This window comes from Colius striatus, chromosome 1, assembly GCF_028858725.1.
Source record: "Colius striatus isolate bColStr4 chromosome 1, bColStr4.1.hap1, whole genome shotgun sequence".
Classification (NCBI taxonomy): Eukaryota; Metazoa; Chordata; class Aves; order Coliiformes; family Coliidae; genus Colius; species Colius striatus.
The window spans coordinates 19,493,733-19,521,515 of NC_084759.1; the positions used below are offsets into that span (position 1 = coordinate 19,493,733).

At 40.7% G+C, this 27,783-nt stretch overlaps 2 protein-coding genes across 6 annotated transcripts in view; both read right to left on the minus strand.

Moving 5' to 3' along the window:
- Positions 1-967: 967 nt before the first annotated feature.
- On the minus strand, positions 968-6,529 carry LOC104562532 (complement C1q and tumor necrosis factor-related protein 9A). The gene is made up of 3 exons (XM_010208654.2): positions 6,309-6,529; positions 3,450-3,512; positions 968-1,773 (listed from the first exon to the last, which is right to left on the minus strand). Exons 1-3 carry the CDS (start codon positions 6,472-6,474, stop codon positions 968-970), a joined length of 1,035 nt encoding a protein of 344 aa, XP_010206956.2. The 5' UTR covers positions 6,475-6,529.
- Positions 6,530-12,978: 6,449 nt separating this feature from the next.
- The window catches only part of SPATA13 (spermatogenesis associated 13), a 79,612-nt gene continuing 64,807 nt past the window's right edge, over positions 12,979-27,783 (minus strand). For all 5 annotated transcript variants that reach the window (XM_061992809.1, XM_061992817.1, XM_061992800.1 and 2 more), the window contains 6 exons: positions 26,092-26,271; positions 25,257-25,489; positions 22,739-22,868; positions 21,816-22,188; positions 18,075-18,149; positions 12,979-16,993 (listed from right to left, as the gene is read on the minus strand). In XM_061992809.1, coding sequence (XP_061848793.1) covers positions 16,812-16,993; positions 18,075-18,149; positions 21,816-22,188; positions 22,739-22,868; positions 25,257-25,489; positions 26,092-26,271 — 1,173 coding nt within the window. In that variant the 3' untranslated portion in view covers positions 12,979-16,811. The remainder of the gene's footprint in view (positions 16,994-18,074; positions 18,150-21,815; positions 22,189-22,738; positions 22,869-25,256; positions 25,490-26,091; positions 26,272-27,783) is intronic.

Below are 27,783 nucleotides of genomic sequence, written 5' to 3' on the forward strand. Positions count from 1 at the left end.
AGCAGCATTATGTTTTATACTGGCATTGAATAGTGCCCGTGTCAGAGAATGCACATGTCATTTCTTCCTGTCACTCCATTTCGCTCCGTTTCATACTTTCAGCATGGAACCATATTTAAAAGCTGTAAAATCCACTCATCTGCAACAAAACTCAGTGCCACAGAGCAAGTCACCCCTGCAGAGAAAATAGCTACGCTAATTCCAAGTTTTTAAATTATTTTGAAGTAGTTAGTTGCAAACTAACCAAGTTTCAAATCTATCTACACATAGCACCTGCTAGAAAGATTGGCTTAGATGTAACTACTGCTTAATATTTGTACAAGATGGAAAGGAACCACATGTGATCTGAAATCTTATGTCATCCCACTTTCTTTTAAAACATTTCTCCTGAACTGGTGTACACACCCTGTAACTACAGGAAGTCAAGCCCTTCAGTGCAGATTCTGGAAAGTTGTCCTCTCTCATGCAGAAAGTGTTCCCAAAACCAGCTGCCCTACGACTACAGCCATAAAAACAGTTTGTGCATGTTATTTTGAGTTTTAAAAAAACAAACCTGACAGCAGTACATTAGGACACTTTAATAAAAAACATCTAGTACTTTGTGACTGAGAGAAGGCAGCGTTTAATTCAAACTCTTCTGAGTATGTCTCTGAAGCTTTGAGCTCTGTTTTAGTAGCTGTCTTGGAAAACTTGGGCACGGTAAGTTGGTTTCCTATAGATACAAGGCATGTGCTCCTACATCTTCCCACTGCGATGACTTCAGTTAAAAAGACAATGTTTACTCATCTTTTAGGGAGATGCCTACCGGGTCCCATTGTGCCCTGCACACCTACATCTCCCTTCCAGCCTTCAGCACCTGCCTGGCTGGTTTCAGTTTTCTGTTGAATCCAGTAGAAACTGGCCAGCAGGTAACAGCTTTATTAGGGAGGGCTGAAGGACACCAGCAGCATTCCCAGATAACACGGAGTTACATGGCAGGTGATGGCGGCAGCTCCAGCGGGTCAGAGGTGCTGAACAGGAGGAACCCAGAGAAGGTAGTATCGTCATCAGCGTCTGCAAACAGCCCGTTGAAGGTCTCCCCTTGGTGGGCCTGCAGCCACACCTCATCTCCTGCCTGTAGCTCGAGGATGGTGGCTCCTGAAGCCTGATCCTCTCCACTCTGATACCTGTCCACTGTGTGCAGCATCTTGATGCCATTTTTAACTAGAGCTACTCGGACGTTCCTTGAGTAGACAGTGATGTGGTAGGTGAAATAGTAAACACCAGAGTGTTTGCAGGTGAATTTGCCAGTAACTAAGTTGTAGTCATTTAAGCTATTATACAGCACCTTGTCAAACCTGATTGGGCGATTCGGGGGGGGAAATTTGGTGGCAATGGTAAGGCCAACACTGAACGCACTCCTTGGCAGGACTGCTGGGGGACCTGCGTTCCCCTTATCTCCTCTGTCTCCTTTCAAGCCTCTTTCCCCCTGAACTCCTGGATTACCCTGTGGCCCCAAATCTCCAATATTACCTTTAGGACCTGGATTACCAGTCGGGCCAATCGGCCCTGGGAAACCAACTCTTCCAGGATGGCCAACTTCACCCTTTGTCCCTTTAGGACCTATGGGCCCAATATCTCCTTTTAACCCCTTTTGTCCTTGCAGTCCCAGCTCTCCCTTCTGACCTTTGTAACCCACTGACCCTATAATTCCTTTTGGTCCCAGTTTCCCAGGTCGTCCCCTTTCTCCTTTATCTCCTTTGTTCCCCTTCTCTTCAACAGTCCCATTGGCTCCTAAATAAAAGACAAACAAACAAACAAACAAATGTTTGGGTGTGATTTTCCTCTGGGCACAATATGAGTTTCAGCACAAAGACTTATATGTGTATGTGTGTGTCACCACTGTGCTCACTATACATAGAACTTCTCATACATTTAAGTGCAGGATAAGCATAACATCTGAAGAAAGTACTACTGTGTTAGAAAATGGATGCTGTGACTGTGAGCAGCAAAAATAAGCTCAAAGAAAGGGAGATATGATTTATCTGCAGGCTGATGGTTGCAATGACAGCTCACATCTCAAGCATAAGCAATGTTTGTCCAGACATTTGTTTTCAGCCTTCAATATACAAATTAGGGGAGCCATTCACAATTTAATCAGAGGAAGCTTCTATTTGTAGAACACCTAGAACTTGCTTGCCGTGTGTTTCTCTAATTTCTACGTGAGGGAACTTTGCATGGGTTACCTAGATTGCTACTACAGTGCAACTTAGAAGATTTTGTCCTTGTTTTTTGCTACCACATGCTCCATTTATTTTTTATCCACTCTTGAACTGAAGCTTAAAGCCTTTGAAAATCCCCTGATTGCTTCACAAGGGTTTGAAGGTGAAGGTCTCATGACATGAAGGATATTTTAGGAGTTGCTAGACAAAGGATACCTTAATAATCACGTACTCCATCACTCAGGAAAAAGCTGCATAAGAGCCTCTGACTTCTGATGTTAGGAGTAACACTGTATTTACAATTTACTGTTCTCAATTTACAACTCAGAGTATCCAACAGCAGCAATGATCTGAAACCAGGTGAGATTGTATGGTGAGCCTCTGGGTAAAGCAGCACAGGTCCATCAGGATGAAGACACAGGAGAAGAAGGTAGCTTTGGTAATTTTAAACATTTGTATCCTCATGTTTCACACTCCTTCCAGGACTGGGGTTGTTTCTAACACACTGGAGAAAAGTCTAAGTGGTGTAAAGCAGCTTATGATACTCCTATGTAATGCATACACCATATGTTGTTTCTCAGAGTCTACTTCATGATTTTGGAGAATCTGGACACTCTTTAGCAGACTTCCATACTTTTGGATATATACATTGTCTGTGTACAGTTACTCTAAGGATGCCCAAGTCCAGCATCCCAAAGGTACTGAATTTGTGCTGAATTTGTGATGTGATGCCACTTGCACAATGTCTGACTCCCTGCTTTTATGCACAGGTCACTCTGCATGTGTACATCCAACACAGGGGACACACTGCACATGCAGAGTTGGCTAAATAGGTGAAGTATACAGGATCTACTGTATTTTAAGATGTATAACTTGTGTCTTCTACAATTCTCTTTATAAATCCCTTTCCCTGAAGTTGCATACATAGCTACAGGAGCCTCACTTTCCTGAGGAAGCTGCAGATGTGATGTCTTCCTCAGCAGATGACAAAAGGACCAGAGATGGGAAAAGCAGGATAACAGGCTGAATGAACAAGCTGTAGGGCATCAGAGGCAGTGCAATAATTGGAGGGGGAAATTCCTTGTGTATTGTCCGCACAAGCCTGCAGCCTCTACTATTTTTGGCAAAAAGGGGTTTTAACCTTTATGTTATGTTTGCTACAGCTAGAATGTATGACACATCCAATGCTCACAACAGAAGGGCAAAAGTTGATAGACAAATAAGAAATTGAAATACTTCTTCTCTGACCTTGTTCACCTTTCTCTCCATTTGCACCATCTTTTCCTGGAGTGCCAGGAAGTCCTGCTTCACCTAGTACAGAAGAGAAAAATAGATTTCCATCAAACAGTTAAGTTAACAGAAAACTTGGGATGCAAGCTTCTCTGATTGTTCCTCTTCAAGTCTGGCCAAGCACTACTGTAAAGAACAATCTTATCCTTGATTTTTAGCAAGTGCCACTGCTGGTAAAAAATATTATCTTACGAAGAGACTGACAGAAAGCACAGAAACTTTGAGGACAGTGCTTTATTCAGACAGAGGGGATCCTTGACACAAAGAGGTGGGTTGTTGAGATATGTAGAGGAGTTATACTCTGTTCAGGATGACAAATGTGAAAATCTCGTCTTGTTATCTTCATCCATGGAAGATATCAGCAGGAAGGAAGCCACGTTGAGCAAGAAGCTTTGCAGGGACAGGAAGCCTCATAGTAAAACAATGGTGAACTCCCTTCTCAAAGAGACATCTTCAGGGGTTTGGCCAATAGTGATGAAACCTTACAGTGGGATAATATTGCCTGTAGAGCTGACAAAGACATGCACACTCCTGATCCCTGTATCTAGGGCTCTGACACGGACTTTCCACTGTTCTAAAGAGAGCAATTATAGAAGTCATTTTTGTAGAGCATCACAGATGGCCAGAAAGTTTGTGATCAAATACCTTCCAGAACATAACAGGAGAAAAAAGAACTGGCAATTTGGATGTAACCATATTCTGAGGGCAGTTCTCCAGCCATATAGACTGGAGAACAGTTGTAGGAGTTTTTTGCACAATGAGCCCGGTCCAGCATCTGCTGAACTTCATTGGTTTGGTAAGGAACAAAACTAAATATCCTGTCTTTAACTACAAAGGTGTATGTACATACAATGTAAACATACAACATAAAGAATGGTACAGTCAATCAAATTTGTTCAAAGAATAGTCAGTACCATCATCGTAACAGGGAAAAAAGTTCTGTACTTTATCAGAAACCAGTGATACTGTGTGATAACTCTCTGGAGTAAAGTGAAGCCCTTTATAAGATAAATTAAAAGAAGTAAGCTCTGGATTTTTCATTTTTCCTGGGCCCTTGCATATAGAAAAAGAAGGCAGTTCATTGTATGTGCCCATTAAGACAATAATAGATTTTTGGTTTTTGCTTGTTTCCAGGTTGTAAAAGGTTTTGGTTTTACCCAGGCCAAGGCACTAAAGAAGGAGTGTAAAAGTGGTAGCTTGACAGAGAACTCTAAATCATTTTACAGATAAGAGAGTTCAAAGTAAATCTTTAGCAATCACTGAGGTAAATACTGAAGTGGGTAGACTTCTCTTTCAGTGGTAAAGGGCAGACCATAACTCTTCCTTGCATGAATTGTAAGTTCTGATTATTTTCAGCTGATCTAGTTCACTGTATAGTTCACACAAACAGTTGTGCTCTGTAAGAGACAAGAGTCAAGTGGTAGAAAAAGGATCTGGTAAAGGGTCCTGGCTCATGCCAGCATTGCCATCAAAGAACCTCACATCAGGGTGTACCCTCAAGACTGATTCCACAGCACACATTTTCTGTGGTGATTTATACTTCTCTGTTGGAGCCTGTGATTCATTGGCTTAGCAACCCGCTCTGCTAGAGGCAGACATTTCCCCTACTGAGAAAGATACAGTAAAACACTTCAGCACATTTTAAGTGGACTAGAAAATCTTTCAAGATCCCTTCCAACCCTTAAGATTCTGTGATTCTGTGAATTTCTTTCAGACTATGTAGTACATACTCCACTGAAAAGACCCATGATTCACAATACTTCAGATCAGTACTCAGTAGAAGGGTTTATCTGGTAAGTACAAGTTTGATCCGAGCTGATTTGTGCAGTTGAACTATCCAGACCCCCAATAACAACATTTGTGACAGGTTTATGCACTAAGCTGTGGTGACACCTGCACAATGCTATACAATAGCTGACCTAACATAAAGCCCATTGGGGAAAACTTCCCCCACAAGTTTTGTGAGCAAATTTGAAGCTGCAGATTTACACTTGTCCTGTGCTTTGCATTCTGGGGTTGTGACTCTTCAAATGAAGTGCTATGTGTCCACATGCCCATAGCTTTATTACCTTGTGCAATCCTGGCCATGATATTCTATCATGGATGCAAGAGTGATTGTTATCCTGAGGCTTAAAATACTATGAGAATTATTAGTTTTAGAATACTGAGATCCCTTTGTTTTCAATATCACAGATAAACCTCTATTATAGCCTTTAGAGCAGGCATGAATCCTACACTGTCTTTCCATAGTCTCTATTACTGAACTTCCTTCCAGTAACTCTAGAGTTATAGCAAGTTAGGCACACTCAGAAGCTTGTGCTACAACTGTAAAAATTTGATAAGAAAGATATTTTCTTACCACTGCACAATTATTACACCAAACAGGTACCAGTTCTTGGTTTTTTTTTACTGGACTTGAAGCTCTTTACAGAAATATAGGTGCTATCTTAGAGATAAAGGAGGGGGTTTACGGGCTTTACAATTTTCAAATAGCCATGAAAATATTCCCAGAATAGAAAATAATGTCTTTCTTAGTCTGTTTTTCTCTCATAGATTCGACCTATCCGTGGTATTAGCTATCTCGCTTTCATTACAGAATCACAGAATCACAGAATCTCAACAGCTGGAAGGGACTTCGAAAGATCATCTAGTCCAACCCCATTAGGTCTCTATATTCTGCCTTCAAACGAGCAAATGACAAATGTTTTCTGAACGCAGAGGCAGGGTAATCCTGTTAGTGCAAAGTGACTACAGAGGACATCGGGAAATAACAGTATTGCATCTGATACATGAGACAAATTATTCTGAACAGAGTACCTGGGTCTCCTTTGTCGCCTTTGGAACCATCACGTCCATCACGCCCAGGAATGCCATTGTGCCCAGGATTGCCAGGGATGCCAGGGTACCCTTGGGTGCAGACGTCCTGATTTTGTGTTTCTGCTGTGCTGACTACAATAGCCAGCAGTATAATCCAGCTTTTCATTGTTTCGATAGGTTATTTGGTTTCGGCTGAAAGAATTAAGAAAGCAAAAATACATCTCCCTAGGTCTGCCTTAGAAGGAAATGTGGGGAGGGGAGGAGGAGGAAAAAAGGATGTGGGTTTTCACCATGTCTATTGCTTTGTTTTGCTTCATTTACAGTTCTTTATAAAGCATGAAGTACAGTCTTGGTGACTACTGGATGCTACTTCAAATAATAATTTAATCATTATACATTTAAAATATTAAATCAGCTTTACACAGTTTAAAATATTCCTTAATTCTCTTTGATTTGGAGCATCAAGTTCTGTTTCACATTTTCTTAAGCAGTATGAGTTGTGGACATAAGTGACTCTGCAAAGGAAATTTTGATGCAGCTAGATGGTGAGCAGCTGAAGGTCACAAAAGCTCTGAGGAGGTTTAGAACTACTCTTGATGTCCTTAGGTTTTAGCCATTAAACAAGAAAACAACATCCTGTAGAATTTCACACTGCTGTTTCAACCATGAGTGCATTAACAAAATCCAGACTTCATGGATTTAGTTGAACTTAACCCAAATTTAAGATCATTATAAAAAGACAACTTGGGTGTTGCCGCCACCGGCAACACCACCAGGCCGCCCGCATGGATTACTCAGCCCCTCCGCCGAGGGGACAAGGATCACCACACACCCACTATGGATGATACTTTATTCCAACCCCTTGTTTACACCATGTGCTTATATCTGCTACCACCAGCACCTCCTTGCTCTCCACCCCATGCCCACCTCTTCTGTACCTTCCACCTCTCACATTACAACCCAAGATCTTCCGGACACCTACCACACTTGGGCAAAAGGGGTCTTTTTCTTTTTTTAATCTTCCCACCCCCCACCCCAGCAATTACATCAAGGAGTATACAGTTGGAAGTGTGCTAATAACAATTTTGCTGTATCCTAAGCCCAAACCAACAGTCAGAATTTCAAGTATTGGGGGGTGATTCATTTAAGATCTGAGATCCCACATTTGTACTCAAGGATTTATACAATGCCTGGTTTCTCTAAGCTGTGGTTTTGCTTACACAGGGATTCAAACAATGCCCTATTTGTCTGAGCTGCAGTTTGAGTTACATCACATATAAGCATCCTGCTTATTCAGAAATCTCTTTGTAAATTCCTCTAGCCAGATCCATACCTAAAGAGAAGATCATTGCTCCCTTTCAGAGCCATGCAGAAGCCTGTCTGCACCTTCCAGCTTCCTCTTTTCTATTTCAAAAACTTCCTACAAATGGCACCTTACCCATTTGGAGTGTGTAAGGAAAACCTTCTGTCTAATCTCCAACCTTTTATTAGGGTTGGCCATTAATAACCCAGGATCTATCTAACATCCTTTTATGGGAACAATGATGTGATTGTCCCAGTCAAACAGCTCATAGGCAAGAAGAAGCAGAGGTCTTAATGCCCACTTCTGCATTCACATTTCTCCTTGAAAAAAGCAATCATCTTCTTCTGGTTTGGATTTATTTGGTTTGTTTTTTTTCCACTGAGTTAGTCATCTACTAGGTTAATAAGTTGAATGACATCAGAGCAGGTCAGAGCTGGAGCAGAGTGATAAGGGCAAAGATGTGAGAAATCAAGTAAGAGAGTTTTTGGGTAAAACCAAGTTTTAAGTCTAGTTCTTCCCCCTGAAGTAACTATGCTACTTAAAAGTCCCAATTACCTTTATCCTTTCATTAGAATGTCTCTCCTATATAATTTCTTTTAATATAGGCCTACCAAAAAACCATTAATACTTGATTCTGTACACAACTGGTTTAGTGAGTATAAGAACAATTAATGGGAAGAGATTAAACTGAGGAACAAAATTCAAATAGCAACAAAATTAGTGCTCATTTTATTTGGAATTCATATTCATAAATGTCTAATGCACAGAAGCTTGGCATTATATAGGTTAAGAGCTTGAAAAGTGATTGAAGTTAAAAGTGATAGCCAGAATGAGTAAACTTTACATAATTGGCTTTTGAATTAGTTTTTTTTATTAATGAGAATTTAATACCTTTAATTCCTTTTCAATATTAATCTGCATTGGCTACAGAAATTATGTCTTCTGTTTAATCTCCACCATCATTTCTGTCTTGTGAAACAATGCACACAAGAGAGATCTAGAGAGAGATTAGTATGGTCTCAATAAGAATAATTACATAATAATAATTAATAATATTCCATCTAAATATTTTTTCACTTATAGAGGAAGACTTTACTTTTAGTTCACATTCTTTAATCTTTTTATTCTATTTTTAGAAAAGCTCCCCATTTTGCAACAATTATTGGAAATATGATTTATGCCAATGGTCTACAGAGAGATGTTTGATCACCCACCAGCAAAATTCCACTTTTCTTCTGCTGCTGGTCGGTACTAAAGAAAGTTGAATTAGATTAAACATTTGCTACTTGTGAGCTATGTAAACATTTGCTGCCCTAGTCAGAAGATGTCATAGGAGTGCAAGAGGAAGAAGTGCGCTGTATGGTGCTGTTAGGATATGATGCACTCCATGGAGAAGTCTGACAATCCTTGTCTGCAGAGACAAAACCCCACTCCCACTTGTCTAAGGGAATGTTTCTTGTCTAAGCAATTGACAGTTTGATCCCCTATACATGCACTCTTTACCACAAGCTGGCAGCATCAATATCATCATCATCATTGCCACCATCATCACATATATAGAATCTTTGGTCTTACCTCATTCACTCTGTATTTCCAGTGTTCTTAGGCATCTTTAACCGGAGTGTAAAAGTTTCATGCAAAGGAATGCACTCTTCAAATATGTGCCTTGAGGACAAGCACTTGTTTGGTCACTAAATTCTCAAAGGTCAGTGATTTAATTTTGAGAGCTGTTCAATAATTAAAACAGAGGTTTAAACTGAAATCTCCCTAACAAATGTTAGCCTTTGACAGCTTCGTTGGCTTGTGGGACGGAAAGCATGTGTCATACCATTATTGTGCTGCAAAACCATGTAATAAAGTTAGTTTCTGTAGCAAACAATTTACAATAGAATTAGAGACAAAAAGACTATAGAAATTAAAAATAACAATGCTGTGAATGTGGAGTTACAAATAATAGGCATTTATGGAAAATAAGTAATTAAGTTGAATTAAAGTAAATGAATTGAATAACAAAGAAAGCATTTTGTGTGTAATTAGCAGGTTCTCCATCTAGCCATTCAAGCATCAGTCAAAGCTATTGTTCTATAAATTATGTTATTGGTAACTACACTTGAAGAAGCCATAACTTCATGCTCAACTGTGTCTTCTTGAAAATACTGAAACTTCTGCTAAGGTCTAGTGGAAGTAAAGCAACTGAGCATATCTGCTCCTTAAATACTGATCGTAAACAGTGAAGGATAGAACCCACAGTAACAGGAGTTAATGTGTTACGGAAAATGTCCTTAATTCACCTCTCTGGCTGCAATTGACTGAAAACAGTGTCTGAGGGGACCCTCACACTGCAAAGGCATGACACGTGTGTTCTGCTGCACACCAAACAATACCTCATCAGCACAGCTGAGCAATGAATAGTTTTCACCAAGATCTTCACTCCCACCCTGTGGTAATAGGAAAATACTGCAAATGTTATGGTGCCCTAATTTCTGTCTGGGACATTGCATCTACTGTACTTTGAAGAAAAGGAAGGATAATGACCAGCAATTAGCTGCCCTACTTGGATGAACTTCTGTAGCCTCGCAGCTGTGCTAATTGAGATGAAAAAATGGGAGTCACAACACACCATCCATTTATCTTTACCCATTACACACCATCTGAATTTGTCTAAGGTTGCTTGGCCTTGGCTTCCTCTCACACTTTGAAACTTTGAGTCATGGAAAAGTAGCCCACCCTGCCAGCTTAGTGTTGTGCCCTCAGCAATCTATCCTGCCACCCAGGACCCTTCCTGGCTGCAGGGTGCTGGAGAGCTGGCAGCTCTGAGGGGACAGCACCTTGGGCAGGTGGGGCTCCTAAGGACATGGCACTGACAGGGCCTCCCAGGCCACAAGCTACTCACACTAATTGACCTAAAAGAGGCTGTGAATTTAACAGTGACAGTAGTCACAGTCTGTCTGTCCCAATCCTGAGAATGATGTCATTTTTAGTTACATCTACCTTGATGGACTCTGCAGTTAAGTCTGGTTTGATGCTTTTCTAGCCAAGAATCAAAACTGCGATAAGAATGGCCTTAAAGACAAACATCACTGTCAGCTGCTTTCTAGCATGCCTTGCCTCATCACAATAACAGCTCGGAAATAATTATGCAGTAGCAGAAGTTCATAATTTGCTATTAAAACCCATTTTATTTGAAAGGCAGGACATGCAGGGGGTTTTTGATTGATTGCTGTGTCTGGGCTATGCTTATAGGTAGAGGTGAAGGTTAACTGTGCCTACTGAATCTGCCTACTGAGAATTCACTTCTGTACACGTATTGGGCCTTCTGCCTTCTTATTTCCCATGTGCCAGAAGGATGAATTTGGCATGTGCCTGGTTCTGCCAGTAAAGTCCCTCAGGAGCACCTGGAGCTCCTCCTTCCCCCTGAAGCAGTTTCAGCTTTCCAAAAATCACTAGGAGAAATAACCAATAAATCCTACATTATCTTGTGTTTCTCTTCTGAGTGAAACTCAGCTCTTTAAGAGCAGTGGCACTCCTTGCTCTGCTAACCTCTGCCCTCTCAGATTTGCCCTTCTGAACTTTGCTGCGAGTAGATGCCAGTGATGCAGACACCCCTTCCCCCCTTTCCTTGCCTCTGCAGTGCCTCATCCATCATTGCTGGTGGCCCACTTAAAATATTGGAATTACTCAGGTAAAACCTTTCCTGAGTGTTGTGTGAGTGTGTGACACACACACACCACAAACACACCCACACACACACCCACACCCACCCATCCACCCACCCACCCCCACACCCACACCTCCACCCCCACACCCACACACCCACACAGTTTTTTTTTTAAACCAGAATCTAAATGTCTAGTATTGGCAGTATGGGAGTTCTCAGTCCTAGATACTCACCTGGACAACCAGAAGTCAGTTCTGACTGCAGTGAACTAAACCTAGCATACAGATCTGAGATTAAAAGAACCCCACATATTGTGCTAACAGTTTACAGAGTTCTGACATTCTCACAATTTTATGTTCTCTAGCTAGTTAGAATAATTGAATATTGAAAAAAATATTGAAAAATGCCCTAAATATTTGTGTGCTTTCCCTACAGGCTACATGATGGGCAGTTTTCCATTGCAGACTTTTTCATTCCTCCTTTGGTACTTTAACACAAAAAGGCCCAAACCCTTTTTTCTGTTTCTAAGCACAGATAATCATGCAGCCTCTAAAAAACCCAAATCAGCCAAAAAAACCCGGAAAAAAACCCAAGACAAGCAGTGCTATTTCTGCACAAACTTAAAGCTCCACCTGATGAATCAGTTATCAGAGAACTTAAAAGCTGACAGTATGGGATGATTCACAGGATTTAACCTGACTGCCAAAGCATGAAATAAAACACACAACAGCTCACCATGGCCAGATGGTGAAAGGAGGCTCCTTAGAAAGCCTATTGATCACAATATCTTGCTCCAGTGTTTGCTCAGTGTATGTTTCTCAGACATCCCATCTTCCTCACCAAGTGCTCAGACTGTGCCCTTCACAGTGGAGCACTTATCATACGTGCCACTGCAGCAAAGGCCTTCGAAACTCCAGCTTTCAGGGTGAACCAAGAAACAGAGGTAAGGTGGGCGTTGGAAGGATGGGGAAAGAACTGGCAAACCCAACTATTCTGCCAGTATTTTTGATGAAAATATTTCAGCAAAGTATGTTATTTTGTTAAAGCTGATTGTGTCTCAGCCAAACGTATTTCTTGATGCAGACTTGAGCAGGAAGGACACACACAGACCTTTCAGATGTGCTCCTCTGCTCTGTCCAAATAATCAGAAATGACAAGCTTCCCTGAATCAGAGCAGCAAGTTGAATCTCCATCAGCATTGCCCATTGCTCTGAGGAGCAGGCAGGTTAGCCTGCTTGCACACATTTACAGAAACACACCTTTGGGTGAAGCTGAAGCCTTTCAAAAGGTTTTCCTTTTATTCCAAAGAAAATAAAATTTAATCTTCCTTACCCAAACTATAGTACTTAAGTCACCATCCTCTGTTAGCAGGAGCTTTATTAATACAGAATTTGCATTTGCATTTACTTCTAAGGGGTACTGTGGGAGCTGGCTGCCAGGACATGGTGAAGCACAGTGATGGCAGATGCATATGGCTGGGACAGTAACAAGGATGGGTTTTTCTTGAACAATGAAGACTTCAATCCCAGAATCAGGTTTAGTAGTTGTTAAAATGAGAAGTACTGTGGCTGTTACTAGAAAACCAAGAGAGAAGAGTGTGAGGATTTTTGCTTTAAAACAATAAATATGATAGTTGAAACATTTTTGCATCACAAAGGATGTTTTGTAGACAATAAAAAAGGCCCACAACGCTTTGAAAACTGCACAATAAAGTTTTATAAGACACAGCTGAGGAACTTCAGCTTTGTACATTATTTAATTCAAACATGTACAATAAGAGAAAAAGAATAATGGGAATGTAAGTTTGTACTTATTTCCAGAAAATAGATTCAATTGACAAACAATGTTCCAAAAGTAAATAAACCTCGTAATGCAGTTACTTCAGAACAAATGCATTTCAAGCTACTGCAGTCCTATACATTGTACTTCAGCTGTCAACAGCCAATTCATCTGCACTGTAGCCAGGACACTTCATTTACAATATGTGTAACAGCACACAGATGCACAAAGCAATGTATGCAAGATAAAATGTTACAAAACACTTGTCAAAATAAAACATATATGCAAGTCATCCCTAGTATTTACAACAAGTAGTTTTAAATTAGAGATCGATCAGAAGGCATCTCCTACATACAAATGCCATACGTATAGAAAAAAAGCAGAAAGGCAGTCAAAGAAAGGTACGGTGTTAGTTATGGCTAAAGACCTTTGGCTCCAAAACTCTCTTATTTTCAAAAGACAACTAAAACGCGGAACATTTGAGTAGTCTGTCTTTGAACTCCGTTATTACACTGACCACTAAAACTCCATGTGAAATTTAGCATGGCAAGAGCCACTTGTAAAACAATCTTATTATTTTATACATCAAATGCTCTGAGTTAGATGCAATTATGGTTTAGCATTTTCCTAACTCAGTGGGAACACATCTGAGGACAATTCTATTTTACTGCATCTCATGCATCATCTGAGGTTATATGCTCAGCAGGCCATCGGGAAGGCTCTGGCTGTGCTTTAGGCACAAATGTGCTTAGTCGTTGCCCTAGAACTTTTTATAGTTACTTCAAGCATGCAAAAGAGAGGAAAAGCACAGATGTTGCCGTCATACCTTACTGATCATATACACGTTTTGTCATCAGAAGGAGGATCAGGGGAAGAGCTGATAGAATACAAATTTTTACATTTCACTTGTAACTCCTTTTCCCACAGACTCTAAACCCAGGCTGAACTCCGAGTAAATATTTGTCATAATTGTTGGATAATGTAACTGTGTGGTTTCATTTAAATGTTATTTGTTGAAAAGATTAAGGTGTAGTCTCAATTTGGCCTGTCTTCTTGTTATGTTTTATCTTAATCTGTTGCAAGGTCAGATTGCAAAGAAAGACACAGAATATTACAAAACAACCATGTCTACAGGTAGACTACGATTTGTAAAACTGTCCTGAGTTATTTGCATCATAAAACATCTTCTTTTTAATCTCTCAGAAATTCACTGCTTGAGAAAAAACAAACAAACAACAAACCCAAACTGCTGCATCCAAACCCATATGCAAATATTTCTGTTCATTTTTAGGGCTAAGGCACCAGCACTACTACATGGGAAGAGCCTTCATGGGTGCTGACATGTCAGCATATACATACCAAAACCTCCAGCACTTCACAGAACCGAGGTGTGGAAGGAAGCAGAGTTTATCAAAGACACATATGTAAGTACATGTGGATCTAAAAACGTCTTCAGGTCCAGCTGGGAAAATTTCTGGGTGACCACTTGCAGTCCAACTTTTTTTGCATCTAGAACAAGTCTTTCAAAATGTGATTATGAAAAACATCATGTCCACTTCCACAGTACATGTATCACTTTGGTTTGCAGGCATGAGCATGGCGAGTACCCAAAAAAATGGGTATGTAAGAAAACACAAAGGGGTTACTCATTGGAGAGGAAGGGCACGCATCCATGCCTGCGTTTGGAACTCTGCCCCTCGTGTTTCAGTTGAACATTTAGAATTATCTTCTAAAAAAATCTGAACAGAAATGGCTTGTTTCAAACATTAAAAGCAAAATACAACCCAACTAGTTTTGGTTTGGTTTAGTTTTTTTCCACTGACTTTCCCATGCATTTTGTTTAAGCTGGACTATTGAACATGTCGGTGCATATTTCCAGTTCTCAACTGTTCTGGGTCATCTTCCATCGCCATTGGAAAGGACAAGCAATGAAGTTCACTGTGTAATGAACATTTGGCTGAGCATCACCAGACTTTGCATTATTGCTGAGCTATGTACACAAGGCATTTGAAATGTACAGTTGTCAAAAGATGCCATTTAAAATCAAACCCACAGGTCTGGGCTTTGCAGAAGTTGTCACAAAGTTATCAAATCACAAAATGTAGTATTAGTGGGCTTCACAACACTGATGTAAAAAAAAAATATAGAGGTAACGAGTAGCAGAAACAAATATATGTTTAAAATAAGGCTTTTTTACGTTGTTGTTAAGATGCCTGGCCTCTAGCGCCTTGTTTGTTCTTCATACATTACAGAATCATGACAAAGATGATTGTGTCTATTGTCAAAGAACATTCTTGGATCTACCCTTATTATCAGATAATGCCCCTAATCAGCAGCATAGAGTAATGTATTGTAAAGACATTCATTGCAAATCAGTTCTGAAACATACAGAGTCTTTCTTTCCTTCCATATTATAAGCAGTCTTGACATCCTTACCAGGAGCTATCATGTAGAAATCATCAGTACTGCAAATATCAAGATCCTGTTTCTTCCTGGTGACTTTTAAAAAGTTATTCTCCAAAATCAACTTCATGTCATAGGCAAACTGTGGCAATGCAAATCAAGTATTGCATATGCTGGCCAAAGCTGGCCTTCATTGAGTCAGGTTCTTCCCCTTCTGATATAGACTGACAATTCCAAGATAAGAATCCATCTCCAGTCCACACAATTTCTCTGTCTCTTCCAGTACGGATTTCACTCTTTCTGAAGAAATAATTGGTCAAAACCCATTGTCAGTTGACTGTGTCTAAGAATCACGGATCCAGACCACTTCAATATATTTACATTATCATTCATCTGCTCCCTAAGTCAAGCTATACAAAGTCTGAGAACTACATAGCACGGCCAGCAGTCACCAGTCAGCATGTACTGTCTCAACTCTGACTTTGTACATTCACATTATCTCCATTAGAAAATAAAAAAGTCCTTTTTACACAGAGAAATAAGAATATTGGAAATATAAAGAAGCGTCTCCCAGGTGAAGAAGTGCGCAACAAGCGATATAAAAGCTTTATACTGAAGAGCTTACATGAGTGCAGAATATTGCTGTGACTGAAAGTAATCAGAGATGCCCTGGGCTCCTCTTGTTCCCACTAGTGTGCAATACATGCATGTACCTTTATAGTCTGTCTCACACTCTGTCCATGTTTCTACATGACAGAATGAAATTTCCTTGTTCCAATCTGGAATACAATAAGGCCTTGCGGGATGTTCTGCCATTTGGCAACTGAATAGGGAAAGACAGGAAGGACTGGGGGCTACTGAATCCTGCAACAGCTGGTTAAGCACAAGGGATGTCTCCACTGGATTTTAATGGCCTCTGCCCACTGCTCCAAGTGGAAGGAGAAAACTCTTCTAAGATTCCTTGCTGATATACCCCAAAGGAGAAATTCCTCCCTGTCCTAAATTTGGCCATCAATATAAGGTTAAGAAAAATGAAATGTTACAATGACCTGCATGATTCCATCATTGCTACAACATAACTGAGATCAAATACTGCTGCTTCAGAATAACAGCAAGCTGTCTTTGACAGAAGGGAGACTGCTCTTCATCAGCAATGCTAACACTTGGCAACATTGACTTCAGAGCAGCCTTGAGGAACTTCATTCTTCACTTAGACGAAGGTTGTATTTCTGGCTCAAGGGAAATCAAGGTTTTCCCTCCAAAATCTCCAGGGAGATTCATAGAGCTCAAACAAGCTTCACTGTGTGTCCAGGGTCCTCTCTGGATCAATTCTTTCCCAGGTCCTTGGCCTATCTCACTCTCACTTTTTAAAGGGAGTGAGTTTGTTGAAGGTGTGCCAGAAGAGGGATGGCTTCCGCTTGGGTTCTGCCAGGGCGAAAACCTGCTGCTGGGGGATGCTGGTGGGCACGGTGATGTGGCGCTGGTGAATGGGATGCAAGCTTTGGTGTGGAGGAGGCACAGAGCACCCGTTATAACTCACACCTGCAAAGAGAACAGTTTAAGACAGAGCATGAGCCACCTAGCAGACCAGCTAATACTGGGAAAATTTAAGCACAGGATCATGGAACAAATTCAATGGTCCATAAAGCCAGTATGAATTTTGCCTACGTCTTCAATGGAAGCACTACTAAAGGTTACTTTTTCTGGTGTTTGACTTTTTAATCGCTGTGTTGATTTGGCTTAAGAGACTAATACTGGTAAAAATAATATATATATAATACTATAATGTATAATATAATACTACAGAATTACAAAAAATAAGCAGCAGTTTCACATAGCAATAGTCTGCACAAGTAAATTCTGGTATGTCAAAGGAATGACTTAGTACAGTAGATCCTCGTATTTTAGCCAGCTCTCAGAATAAGGCTGAGTAAAATATTGATACCAACAAAAATATTTCACTTTCACTCCTAAAGTCAGACCATCTGGTCACACTTCTTCAATTTGTTCTCTCAACACACTAAAGATTTACCAAAATTTGACTTAAAGATAGAAAAGGACAATATCACAACATATCTTCTGAGAGAGAAAAGGAATAAAAAGGCTTTTTCCAGAGAAACATATTCCTAGTCCATTCTTCCTTCTAGTCTAAGACAGAAAGAAGCCATTTTCAGTGTGTCATCACCAAGTACCGCAACACATGGCTTGCAAAAAGAACTTTGGGATATTTTAAACACAGCACAGAATTGCTAAAGAAGAATAAGCTGTTTGAAGAAAAACAAAGGAAGGAATCAGTAACTCTCACTTCTATTTTAACCTCTGCATTCACTTTCTAATATCCTTAAGTAAACCACCACTTGCTTTATCTCATGAGTTCCTTCTCTAATAAAGAGAATACTGACTTGCCTCTGAAGGAGACTGGGGAGTTTATTTAGTAGATAGGTTAGAAAGGCAGTGGAGTTTGTCATTAAAATACAGGTTACTGGAAATTATTTAAACTTCATGAAAATCATTAAAAAAAAATTAAAAGACTGAAGAACTCAACCATGGCCAGATTGTGCTGTTTCCTAACACAAAGAACAACAGAACACCGTAAGAATGTAATGCAATTCTGAACACTCACCTTTAATTTTTCCATGTCTTGACTTACGGGCATTCTGCATGGCTTGTTTCTTCTGGTTTTCAGAGATTTCCATTCCTAAGGCAAAGGGTAAATTAAGGCACTGGCGTAAAAATTCTGTATCTAATGCTTGATTACATTAAATTACATCAACTATGTAAACTGTATTTCAAACAATTTTTAGTAAATGATAATACACCTGAAGTTGTTAGAAGTATGTTTTACTTTGTTATATAAGTGTAAAGAGAATTTTTCACTGGAACAATAATAATTTGCCTGTAGATTGGCTGGGAAAATCCACTTTGCAGTTCCTGCAAATGGAATCAGTGGGGAACTAATCACACAAAAAGTTATTTTTATAGATAAATCCAGGTAAGAAGGGATTTTTTTTAAAGTGTAAATTAACACTTCTGAAAGCTACAAGCCACCAAGTAACAGATCACAGAATGGCAGGGGTTGGAAGGGGTCTCTAGTGATCATCCAGTGCAATCCCTTGATAAAGCAGGTACACCTAGATAAGGTCAGACAGGAAGGTGTCTAGGCAGGCTTGGAAACCTCCACAGGAGACACCACATCCTCCCTGGGCAGCCTGTGCTAGGGCGCCCTCACAGGAAAGAAGGTTCTCCTCATATTTAAGTAGAACTTCCAATGTTCCAGCCTGTGCCCATTACTCCTTGTCCTGTCACTGTGTGCTACGGAAAAAAGACTGGATCCATCCTCTTGAAACCTGCCTTTAGGTATTTATAGGCACTGATAAGGTCCCCTCTCAGTCTTCTGCAGACTAAACAATCCCAGTTCCTGCAGCCCTTCCTCATAAGAAAGATGCTCCAGTTCTCTGATCATCTTGATGGCCCTGCACTGGACTCTCTCCAGAAGTTCTCTGTCCCTCTTGAGCTGGGGAGCCCCAGCTGGACACAGGACTCCAGATGAGATCTCACCAGGGCAGAGTAGAGGGGGAGCAGAACTTCCCTTGACCTGCTGGCCACACTCTTCTTGATGCATCCCAGAATGCTATTGACCTTCTTGGCCACAAGGGCACATTGCTGGCTCATGGTTAGTTTGCTGTCCACCAGAACTCCCACAAGTTGTTTCTTTTTTGAGTCATGTTGAGATAAATTGGGGTAACAAATTGAAGTCACTAATATTGCAGTAGTACAAATTTGGGTACCTTTCCCTCCCCTCAGAGAAGAGAGTATCCCATAATCTGCCAGACACTGATGCTACAGTATGTGGTCAACTCTCGGCTATCTCCTGTCACATGACAGCAGTCTGTGTGACTGCTCTGTGCCACGTATTGAGAAGCCTGACATTAGCTGTGAAAGGGGACATCAGTGACTGGTGTCCTCTGGAGCCCATGTATAGGCACTCCACTTTCCTTTCCCTGTGTATGAGACATGTATGTGCATCTCAATTGTCTTGTGCTAGCATCAAATTTGGTTCCATTTTGCATATTCCCGCACATCTCATATACTTTAAAATTTCTCTTTATTAATTTTAACTTAAGAAGAACTTATTACAAATCTACCTATTAACTTACAATATACCAGCAATTACCCATAATTTTGGGGTAGCAGAAATTTAGTTTATTCTGCAGGCTTTTTTTCCTTCACAGCAACGAGGAAACAGACTAAAAAAAAAATGAAAGCTATTTCATCAACAGAGATCAGACCACTTTCTTAGGCTTACTATTAGTGGTTAGGAGAAGGATTTTCTGTCTCTGGCCTTTTCTTCCTATATATTCATAAAAGCTAAGAAAAGTTAGATATGGTTTGGGAGACAGTGACTTGCATCAAAGTGCCTTTGAAAACAGAAATAAAATGCCATTTGCCATTCTGAACTTTAAGAGTATGTATTTGTTCTTGGACTGGTTAGATTAGTGGCTTTGTGTGAAGTCCAGCAAGATAGCTTTCAGAATCAACAAGATAAATTTAAACCTGAGGTTGAGAATACTGGCGCCTTTCCACTGGTGTTTGCTAAGGGAAATGTTCAGTTATGCCAAAATAGAGAAATTGTAGAAAAGAAGCAACTGGGTAACAGAGAAAACATCCAGGCCACTGTGAGTCACAAGACCAGATGGACATTCATTATTACAACTCAGCTGTCTTTCCTGTGGTTCATGATACCTGTGCCAAAGCAGGTACATCGGAATAATGAGTTGCAACACTTCAAGAGCAAGTTTCCAGAATGCTGGATGTCACGTGTGCAGACAAGACTGCACGTGCCTATGTGCCACTACCAAAACCACAGTTTCTCATTATGCTGACTTTTCTCTGCTGTGTGGCACAGTGCTTGAGGAGCAGCCAGCACCACGGACCCTCCCCTGCAGTCCCTGCGCTCAGCACCGTGGGAATCTGTGAGCCAGTCCTAACTAAGGGTTACTGCTCTTACAACAAATCTCCTCATTATCACTGCCACTGCTACTACTGTTGAATGCCTTCCCCTTTCGGTATCAGATGTTGATCTTCATTAGGTCCCAGTAGGATAAATAATGGCATTTAGGACTGTAGCTGCCACACCTTTTCAGTTTCCTCATGTTTGGGAATTTCTGCAGCAGTGCCACTTAGAGGGAACAGTAACACCCCACTGCCTGCACAAGACAGACCTGATGCTGCCCAGCACAAGCAGGACTGTGGGCCTCAAATGCATCCTGACATAACAGCATTTTTCGCCTGCTCAACAGACTCTCCCAATGCTCCACAAAGTAACCACTAAAGAAGGAGGCATAGATACAGATTTTAAGAGCACAAGAATGCTCCTCATATGGTATGGGAATGGAAAATGTTCTCATTTTCTCTTCCTTCTGTTCTTTTGCTCAGTCATGCTCAAAAAAGTGCAAGTGCTGTGGTTCATTCCATACCCTCCTTCCATACAACTGTACTACAATCCTCATATGTTGGAGCAGAGGCTTTCTGTTGTTGCAAGAGGGATTGTTTGGATACTCATCATCACATCCTCTGTATTGCTTTATTACCTTCTCATCACCTTCACCCTTTTGCAATATCCACTTTATTTTGGGGTTCTGTTTAGATGAATTAGGAAAGGCAGCCGCCACCCATCCCTGTGAGCACAAGGTGACTGAACAATTTCTACACTGAGCAACTTGTGAAAGCCATCAGTGATGTGCCCAATGGGATCATAACATCACACTGCAATGTTCAGCACAGGAGAAGAATTCTAAACATATATTCACACATAAGACACTGTCTTCAGGCTGTGTGTCTAAAGCTGATCCCAGGATTTGCTGTGTTTTCCCCTGCTCACTCAGGATTAGGCTTAATTTCTCTGTAAATGGCCCAGTCACAGAAGGTGTCATTATATGGACAGTATAAATCTACAAGTATTGCTGGTTGGCTTTACAATAAAGTGTCCTTTAGGAACTGATGTTTTGGGCCAATGATTCAGACACAAGTGTTAGGATTTTGGATGGATTTTTATCATTGACTGGTCTTTGTGAATTGCATCTTGTCCTCTCTCATATCTCATTCTGCTCTGTAATGCACCAGAGTCACATGGGTTATGCTGTGACACGGGTGCCACAGCCAGCTGCTCTGAACCTTTGGCCCACAGTGATAAACAGGGCAAACACACCTGAACAGGCTTCACTTGCACAGCTAAAGGTCATGTCAGGTAAGAAAGAGACACCAGTCCCAGAGTGCACATCTGCACAAAGCATAAGGAAGTGTAAAAGCGAGAACATTCCCCTTTGTTTTTACCACCTTTTAGAGAGGAAATCCTTCCACTCACCCATTTCCTTGTCCTCCTGAACTCTTCTCCTTTCACTTTCGCATGCTTCCATCCATCTCTTTTTATCCTCCTGTTTTTTTGCACAGAACAAATGAATCTCTTCTGTTGCTCTGTTTATTACCTTAAAAGCATTCTTGACAGTAATGTTAAAGTCTTTGTCTTTGCCATCTTCAGTGTCCACAATTTCCATCTCATCCATGTCAATACGATCCTTATAATACAAGATGTCCCTTCTTAGTAGGTCCTTCTTACAGAACACAAGCTGATGGTCAAAAAGGAAGAAAGTCCTCTGCTGGCTTTTGCCTTGCTTTGATATTTTGGTCAGTTCTCCCGAGTGGATCAGTTCTGAGCTCCTGGCTAACACATCTGGTCCCTAAGAAGAGATACATATTTACATATATGTAGTAAGAAAATAACATTTTAAGATCTTACTGTGTGCCTAACTAGTCTCATTCTATAATTAAGCCTCAATTGTTTTTTCTTGTAATTTTATTATTAGATTTGAAAATGTCAGAGAATGCCTCATACAGACAAACTCCATGAATGTGGTTCTGCTCTACTTTATTTCTTCTTAGAGAGGAAGCTCACAAGTCAGAGAAGTGGGTTCAAGTTCTGACAGAATTACCAAAAACCCAAAGGGGATTCTATAGGTCTAGCATTTTTTTCAAAACCCATTTTGTTATCTCAATTCAGTGTCACCTCAAAGGCAAGTGTCCATATCAATACATGCTGCTCTTCCTGATTTATAAACAAGGTAATCAGTAATAGAATCCCTACAAATGAAGCATCTGGACTTTTAACTGGGCAATGACCAGTTGAAAAGTAGATACCATGACCTACTACACAGAAAGACATATCCTGTAGGGGACATGAAGTACTGTACACAGTACCTTTGCTCAGGAAAGGGACAGGCTGACACTTACCTCCCAGTCTACAATAGACACTTGCCAACGTGCAATCTTGTCTATACTTTCTAGTCTTCGTTTTCGCTCATTGATCAGGCACGCAACGTTCTTCATGGCCTCATATGCAGCTTTGATGTTGTTATAATCACTGTGAAATGTAGGCACATTTCAAAGACGACTCATGCAATCACAACCTCTGACATTGTGCTCAAAGTATGACCCTGTATTACCCATTTATCCCTCTACCCAGGGTCTTTAAAGAAGTGACCCCTGATTTTCAGCTATGCTGAGCCTCACACAGTAGTCTGTACAATTCAGTGCTGCTAGGCTTTGTCCAGGAGCAAATTATTAAACTGGTGGAAGGAGGCAAAGGAGGTAAACTAATGAACAGCAATACTGTCTCAAAACAATGATGGAAATCTTGATACTTACATTTCGTCCAAGGAATTTGGTTTTAAGCAATATTTTAGTGGGATTTGATTGGGAAGGGCATTCCTTAACTGTGTTTAACAATCATATTTTCTCCTTCTTGTTCCCAATGGCTATGTCAGTGAATGCAAAGCGAGGATGCTATGTTGGTAGCAAAAAATATCAAAAGCAGCCTCAGAGTGAATGAGGGAGCCAGGAACACAGGCACTGAAGAGAGGAGTTAAAGGAGATAGTACTGACAAAGAAGCCTGTTTTTATGGAGCAATTGTGCGAGAGCCAAGACAGTCACCTTCCCCTGCCTTCTCCATGTCAACTGCAAGCCTCCCATCCTTCATTGCTCTGCTTCCTCCCTTCTTTCCCTGAGCTCCCCACATGCTTCTGAATCTCCCCAACCTGCAGGCAGTTTTTCATTCCCCTTTGAATAGCATCCAGCACTCCTTCACCTTCCTCAAATGGAGTCACTGAGAAGAGGGAAAGGAAGAGATGTATTTCTTGTCTTACAGTCCCAGCAGAGCAATTGCCTTCCCTCCTTTATCAGAACACCTCTTGCAGAAAAGAGAGACAGAGGTGAAAACCGGCATGAGCCAGAAACAAATCCTGCAAAGGGGTCAGCCTTGCTGTCCTTTTTATCTGCTTCTGTGCCAGTTCCTATTTTCATCAGCTGCTGCTGATGGATGTTGTTCTCTTCTAAACCTGCCTATTACTCTCCTCTCTATTTATATCTATGGAAACTCTTTTCTGCCACATTGTATAGAGAAAGTGAGATTAGCTACAATAGGGTCATACTAACATCAGGGAGATGTTCCACAGAGTGACTGCATGATATCCACACTGCTCCCCTTAACCTTCTTTATCTCATTTCCTTCTCTATTGGCATGTACATTGCTCCACACTTTCTGCATAACCTGTGGTCTTCATGGCAGGCTGTGCACACTGGATCATAGAATCATAGAATGGTAGGGGTTGGAAGGGACCTTTAGAGATCATCTAGTCCAACCTTCAAACTTTTTATGAAAACAAAACAAAAAGCTACCAAAAAAAAGCCCTAGTTGGCTGCAGCTTTCCCAAGGCTCTGTGTGGGTGTAGGCCTGCCTGTTTGGGAGCATGTCTGTACACCAGGCACCTGTCTGTGCTTGTGGGCTTGTAATGTAGAAAATGGGTACAAAGGGTGGAAGATGACAAGACTTTCCTGTCACTTCATCTGCAGATTTGTAATGGCCCACAGAATAATCTTTCTGAAATTAGTAGCAGTGAAAGAGGTATCCATATTAGTGACTGTTATTGCACGACTTCCCAGGTGGCCACAGAACTGAATGGAGGCATTTCACACCTGAATGTCAGTACTTCATATCCCCTATGTTTTGCCCCTGAAAAAAACCCCATGGTCTCCAAGGGGAGTCTTCTCAAGGTTAAAGAAGTGCAGACTTTGGCCAAGGAAGCATTGCCTTAGGCTGCATTTGGACTTTGTGCACAAGGGTCATAATGGAACAATTTTCATTCAGTTGTACACAGTAAAAAGGCAGATATTTAAAGATAAAATCCTAATTTAGTCAAAGATGTAATCAGCAATGGGGTATACTAGAAAGGCTAGTAATCTGCAACTTAAATTCTTACTTATCCCATCTGAAAATCTACTATTTGGACTTTATTGCAAACAAAGGCAATGTTTATTACTAATAAGAGTCTAAAAAATAATTCCCTCCTAACATGCTCAAATTGTGGGCTTTTTTCTAAGGCCTTCTTTACCTTTTCTTGTGTCTACAACACTTAGTCGACTTTCTCCTTTCTTCTGTGAATTTCCTTCTCCTTTATTTCTTTGACACATTGGCTTTTTTTCTTCCTCATTCTCCCTGTACCCTATTTCAGCATTGTCTTCCTTTTCTTCTCCCTCTTTTACTTATTCCTCATTCTGTCCTGCATCCTGTCAGTCTCCTGAGCTGCATTTTCAGGTACTATTTTTGTTAATATCTGTGACTGTTCTAAGATACCCATCTAGTGAGGAGCTCCTGCCTGCAGTGGTCAATGGGACTTTTGTTCCTGATCTCAAAAGCCTCAGTGTTGCATCACCAAGCCTGAGTAATTAGGTGTTATTGTTATTGTCTCTCACCTGTGCTCCTGAGTGGTGTACTTGAGCAATTCTGCAAGCTGCAGAGGGTATTTGCAGATTTTCTGAACGGGTGTGAGAAGAAAACCGTCAATGGCAATGTCAATCATCTGCTGAAGCAAGCGACAGGCCTCAAAGAAATGACGGTATTTGCCCTGTTTCATTAGTTTGGAAAGTTCAATGCAGGCACTGGGATGATTGTTGCAATACTCTGAATAAATAGCAAAGCCTTCTTGCTATTAAAAGAAGAAAAAAAAAAGTTAGAGCTTTAACTAAAGTTAAAGGAGGGAAAGTATTTTTTGTAACATCTATTATATCTAGTTAGATTAATTAATCAATTTCTTATATAAAAAATCCACTTTGTAACCACCAAAAATATGTAACTTCTTTGTAAGAAAACAGAAATAGAGGCCTCCATTGAGTCAAGATTGAGTCAAACCCACCTTACGAAGTACTTTGGGCAAGACTTCTATAGGCTTAGCAAGTATCTCATATGCATTCACAGCCTTTTTTCCCCACCCCCTCTTTTTCTTATTTTCTTTAGGAAGTTTTTGCTTGCCCAATATGAGATCACTGCAAATAGTCCAGTTCATCTGTGATCATTATAGGTTTGTAAAGGAAACTTACAACTGTGTGCAAAGATACACATTTGCTAAAGAAAACTAAAACATTTAAATAATTCTTTCATTGTAAATAATTTTACATTCAAAAATGCTGCCTAGACATAGTTTAGTATTTGAGGAGCCCATGTTACTAAAATTCCCTCTTAACATGGTAAAAGCATAAAGAAAATCATCTTTTGTTGATTTCATAAATAAAATCAACTTTTGTGACTTACATGTTGAAGAAAACATGACCCTATTTCACTTAGATGAGGTTCCTCTTTGTTGTACTGTTTCTCAAGATCCTTCAGAAACTTCCTTTGGAACTTGTAAATATCTTCAATGTTCCCAAAGATGGTTCCCAACTGCGCAGCCGTGAACATCCCCGTGTGCTTGCGGCACTGCCGAATGTAACCCTGCGAGCGAGATTTACAGCACTCGTCAGTCTCAAGAAGTGAAAAGGGTTTCCTCCCTGAACAAGCCCATCTGAGCTGGAAAAACCCAGGATCTACGGGTGAGTGGTTTCCCAGCCATATCCACACATGCACACAGACATGCAATTTCAGATCTGCATTGGAAATGTTACACAAACTGACACTTGTAATTCAACTTCTGTCTCACAGTAACGTAAACGTATCCGGGAACCAGAAACCTGCAGAGGGTGCAAAGCCCATTTGCAGCTCCTTGTTCTGACCACCCTCCAAGCTGGAGGTGAGCCATGTGTAAGGTTCTATGATTACTACTACTGTAGCTGCCATGCTTTTTCATCGCAATTTCCTTGTGTCATAACAGTTTTTCTCTATGTAGACAAGAATAAACCCTAAATCAATTAATATAAAGTCAATTAAAAGTACTAGTTTCTTAACCAGAAGGCACGTAGGGCATGGTCTAAGCCAGAGAAGCAAAATGAAGAACACATTCAGAATGCTTCTGTTTGGTAAAATCCAAATGATACTGGTAGGATGTAACAGTATTGGCAAGACTGCATGTAAAATCACAATAATTTTTCCTTTTTTTTCTCTTTACTTGTAAGAACATCACAGGGGTCCAGTTCACTTTACTCATACCCAGCGTTAAGCAGATGCACAACTGATGGTAGAGCAGAATTTGCTTCAAAGGCATTTTAAAACTCTTTGGGCTGAAACCCCCGGAGCAGCAGCTGCCAGCCGCAGCCAGCCCATCCTCAAGTACCTGCTCCTCGAAGCTGAGCCTGGTGAAAAGGATACAGCACAGAGGCTGAATATCCAGCAGTAGCTACTGTGCTCAAGGTCTCCTATCAGTTCTGGTGCTGGGGTACAGATGGGTGCGAAGGTTAACTGCTATGACAGGGGTTATCTGCCAGGCTCCTCTGTCTGGCTGCTTTCAGGCAGCTTCCTCCCAAATCTTTCTGGGAGCAGATAGTTTTTAAAAGCCTTGCAGTTGCTCTGGTGAGGTTTACCAGGAAGCAACTCTGAAAATTGCTGGCACTGCTATGAATATTTCTGTCTCTTCCACAGCCATCTGCTCTGAGAGCTGTGCAGTGATCACGCTGCAAGTCAGCTACCACATTTACTACTGTCAGAAGGATAAATCTGAGAAGGTAAACCAATTCCTGTGCAGCTTTTGTAATGCAGATTGCATATGCTTCTTGAATGTGAAATGTTTTTCTGAGTATACTCCGGCTTCATGTTCCGGGCCACACCAGCACTAGTAATTCATTCTAGTGCAGAGCTTGCAAATTCGGATTAATACCTGCAGTAGCTTTTCTAGCTTAGTCTTACTTGAGCATATTTTCATGTATTTTCAATATATACTTGAGTATATATTTCAGATGGTGATCTGCACCACCCTACAGATCCACTTTGATGAAAACAGACCATCTCTGCCCCACATGTTGGAAAATGAAGTATCACTTCCTTACTTGGAAAACATGTGTTTGCTCTCTTGTA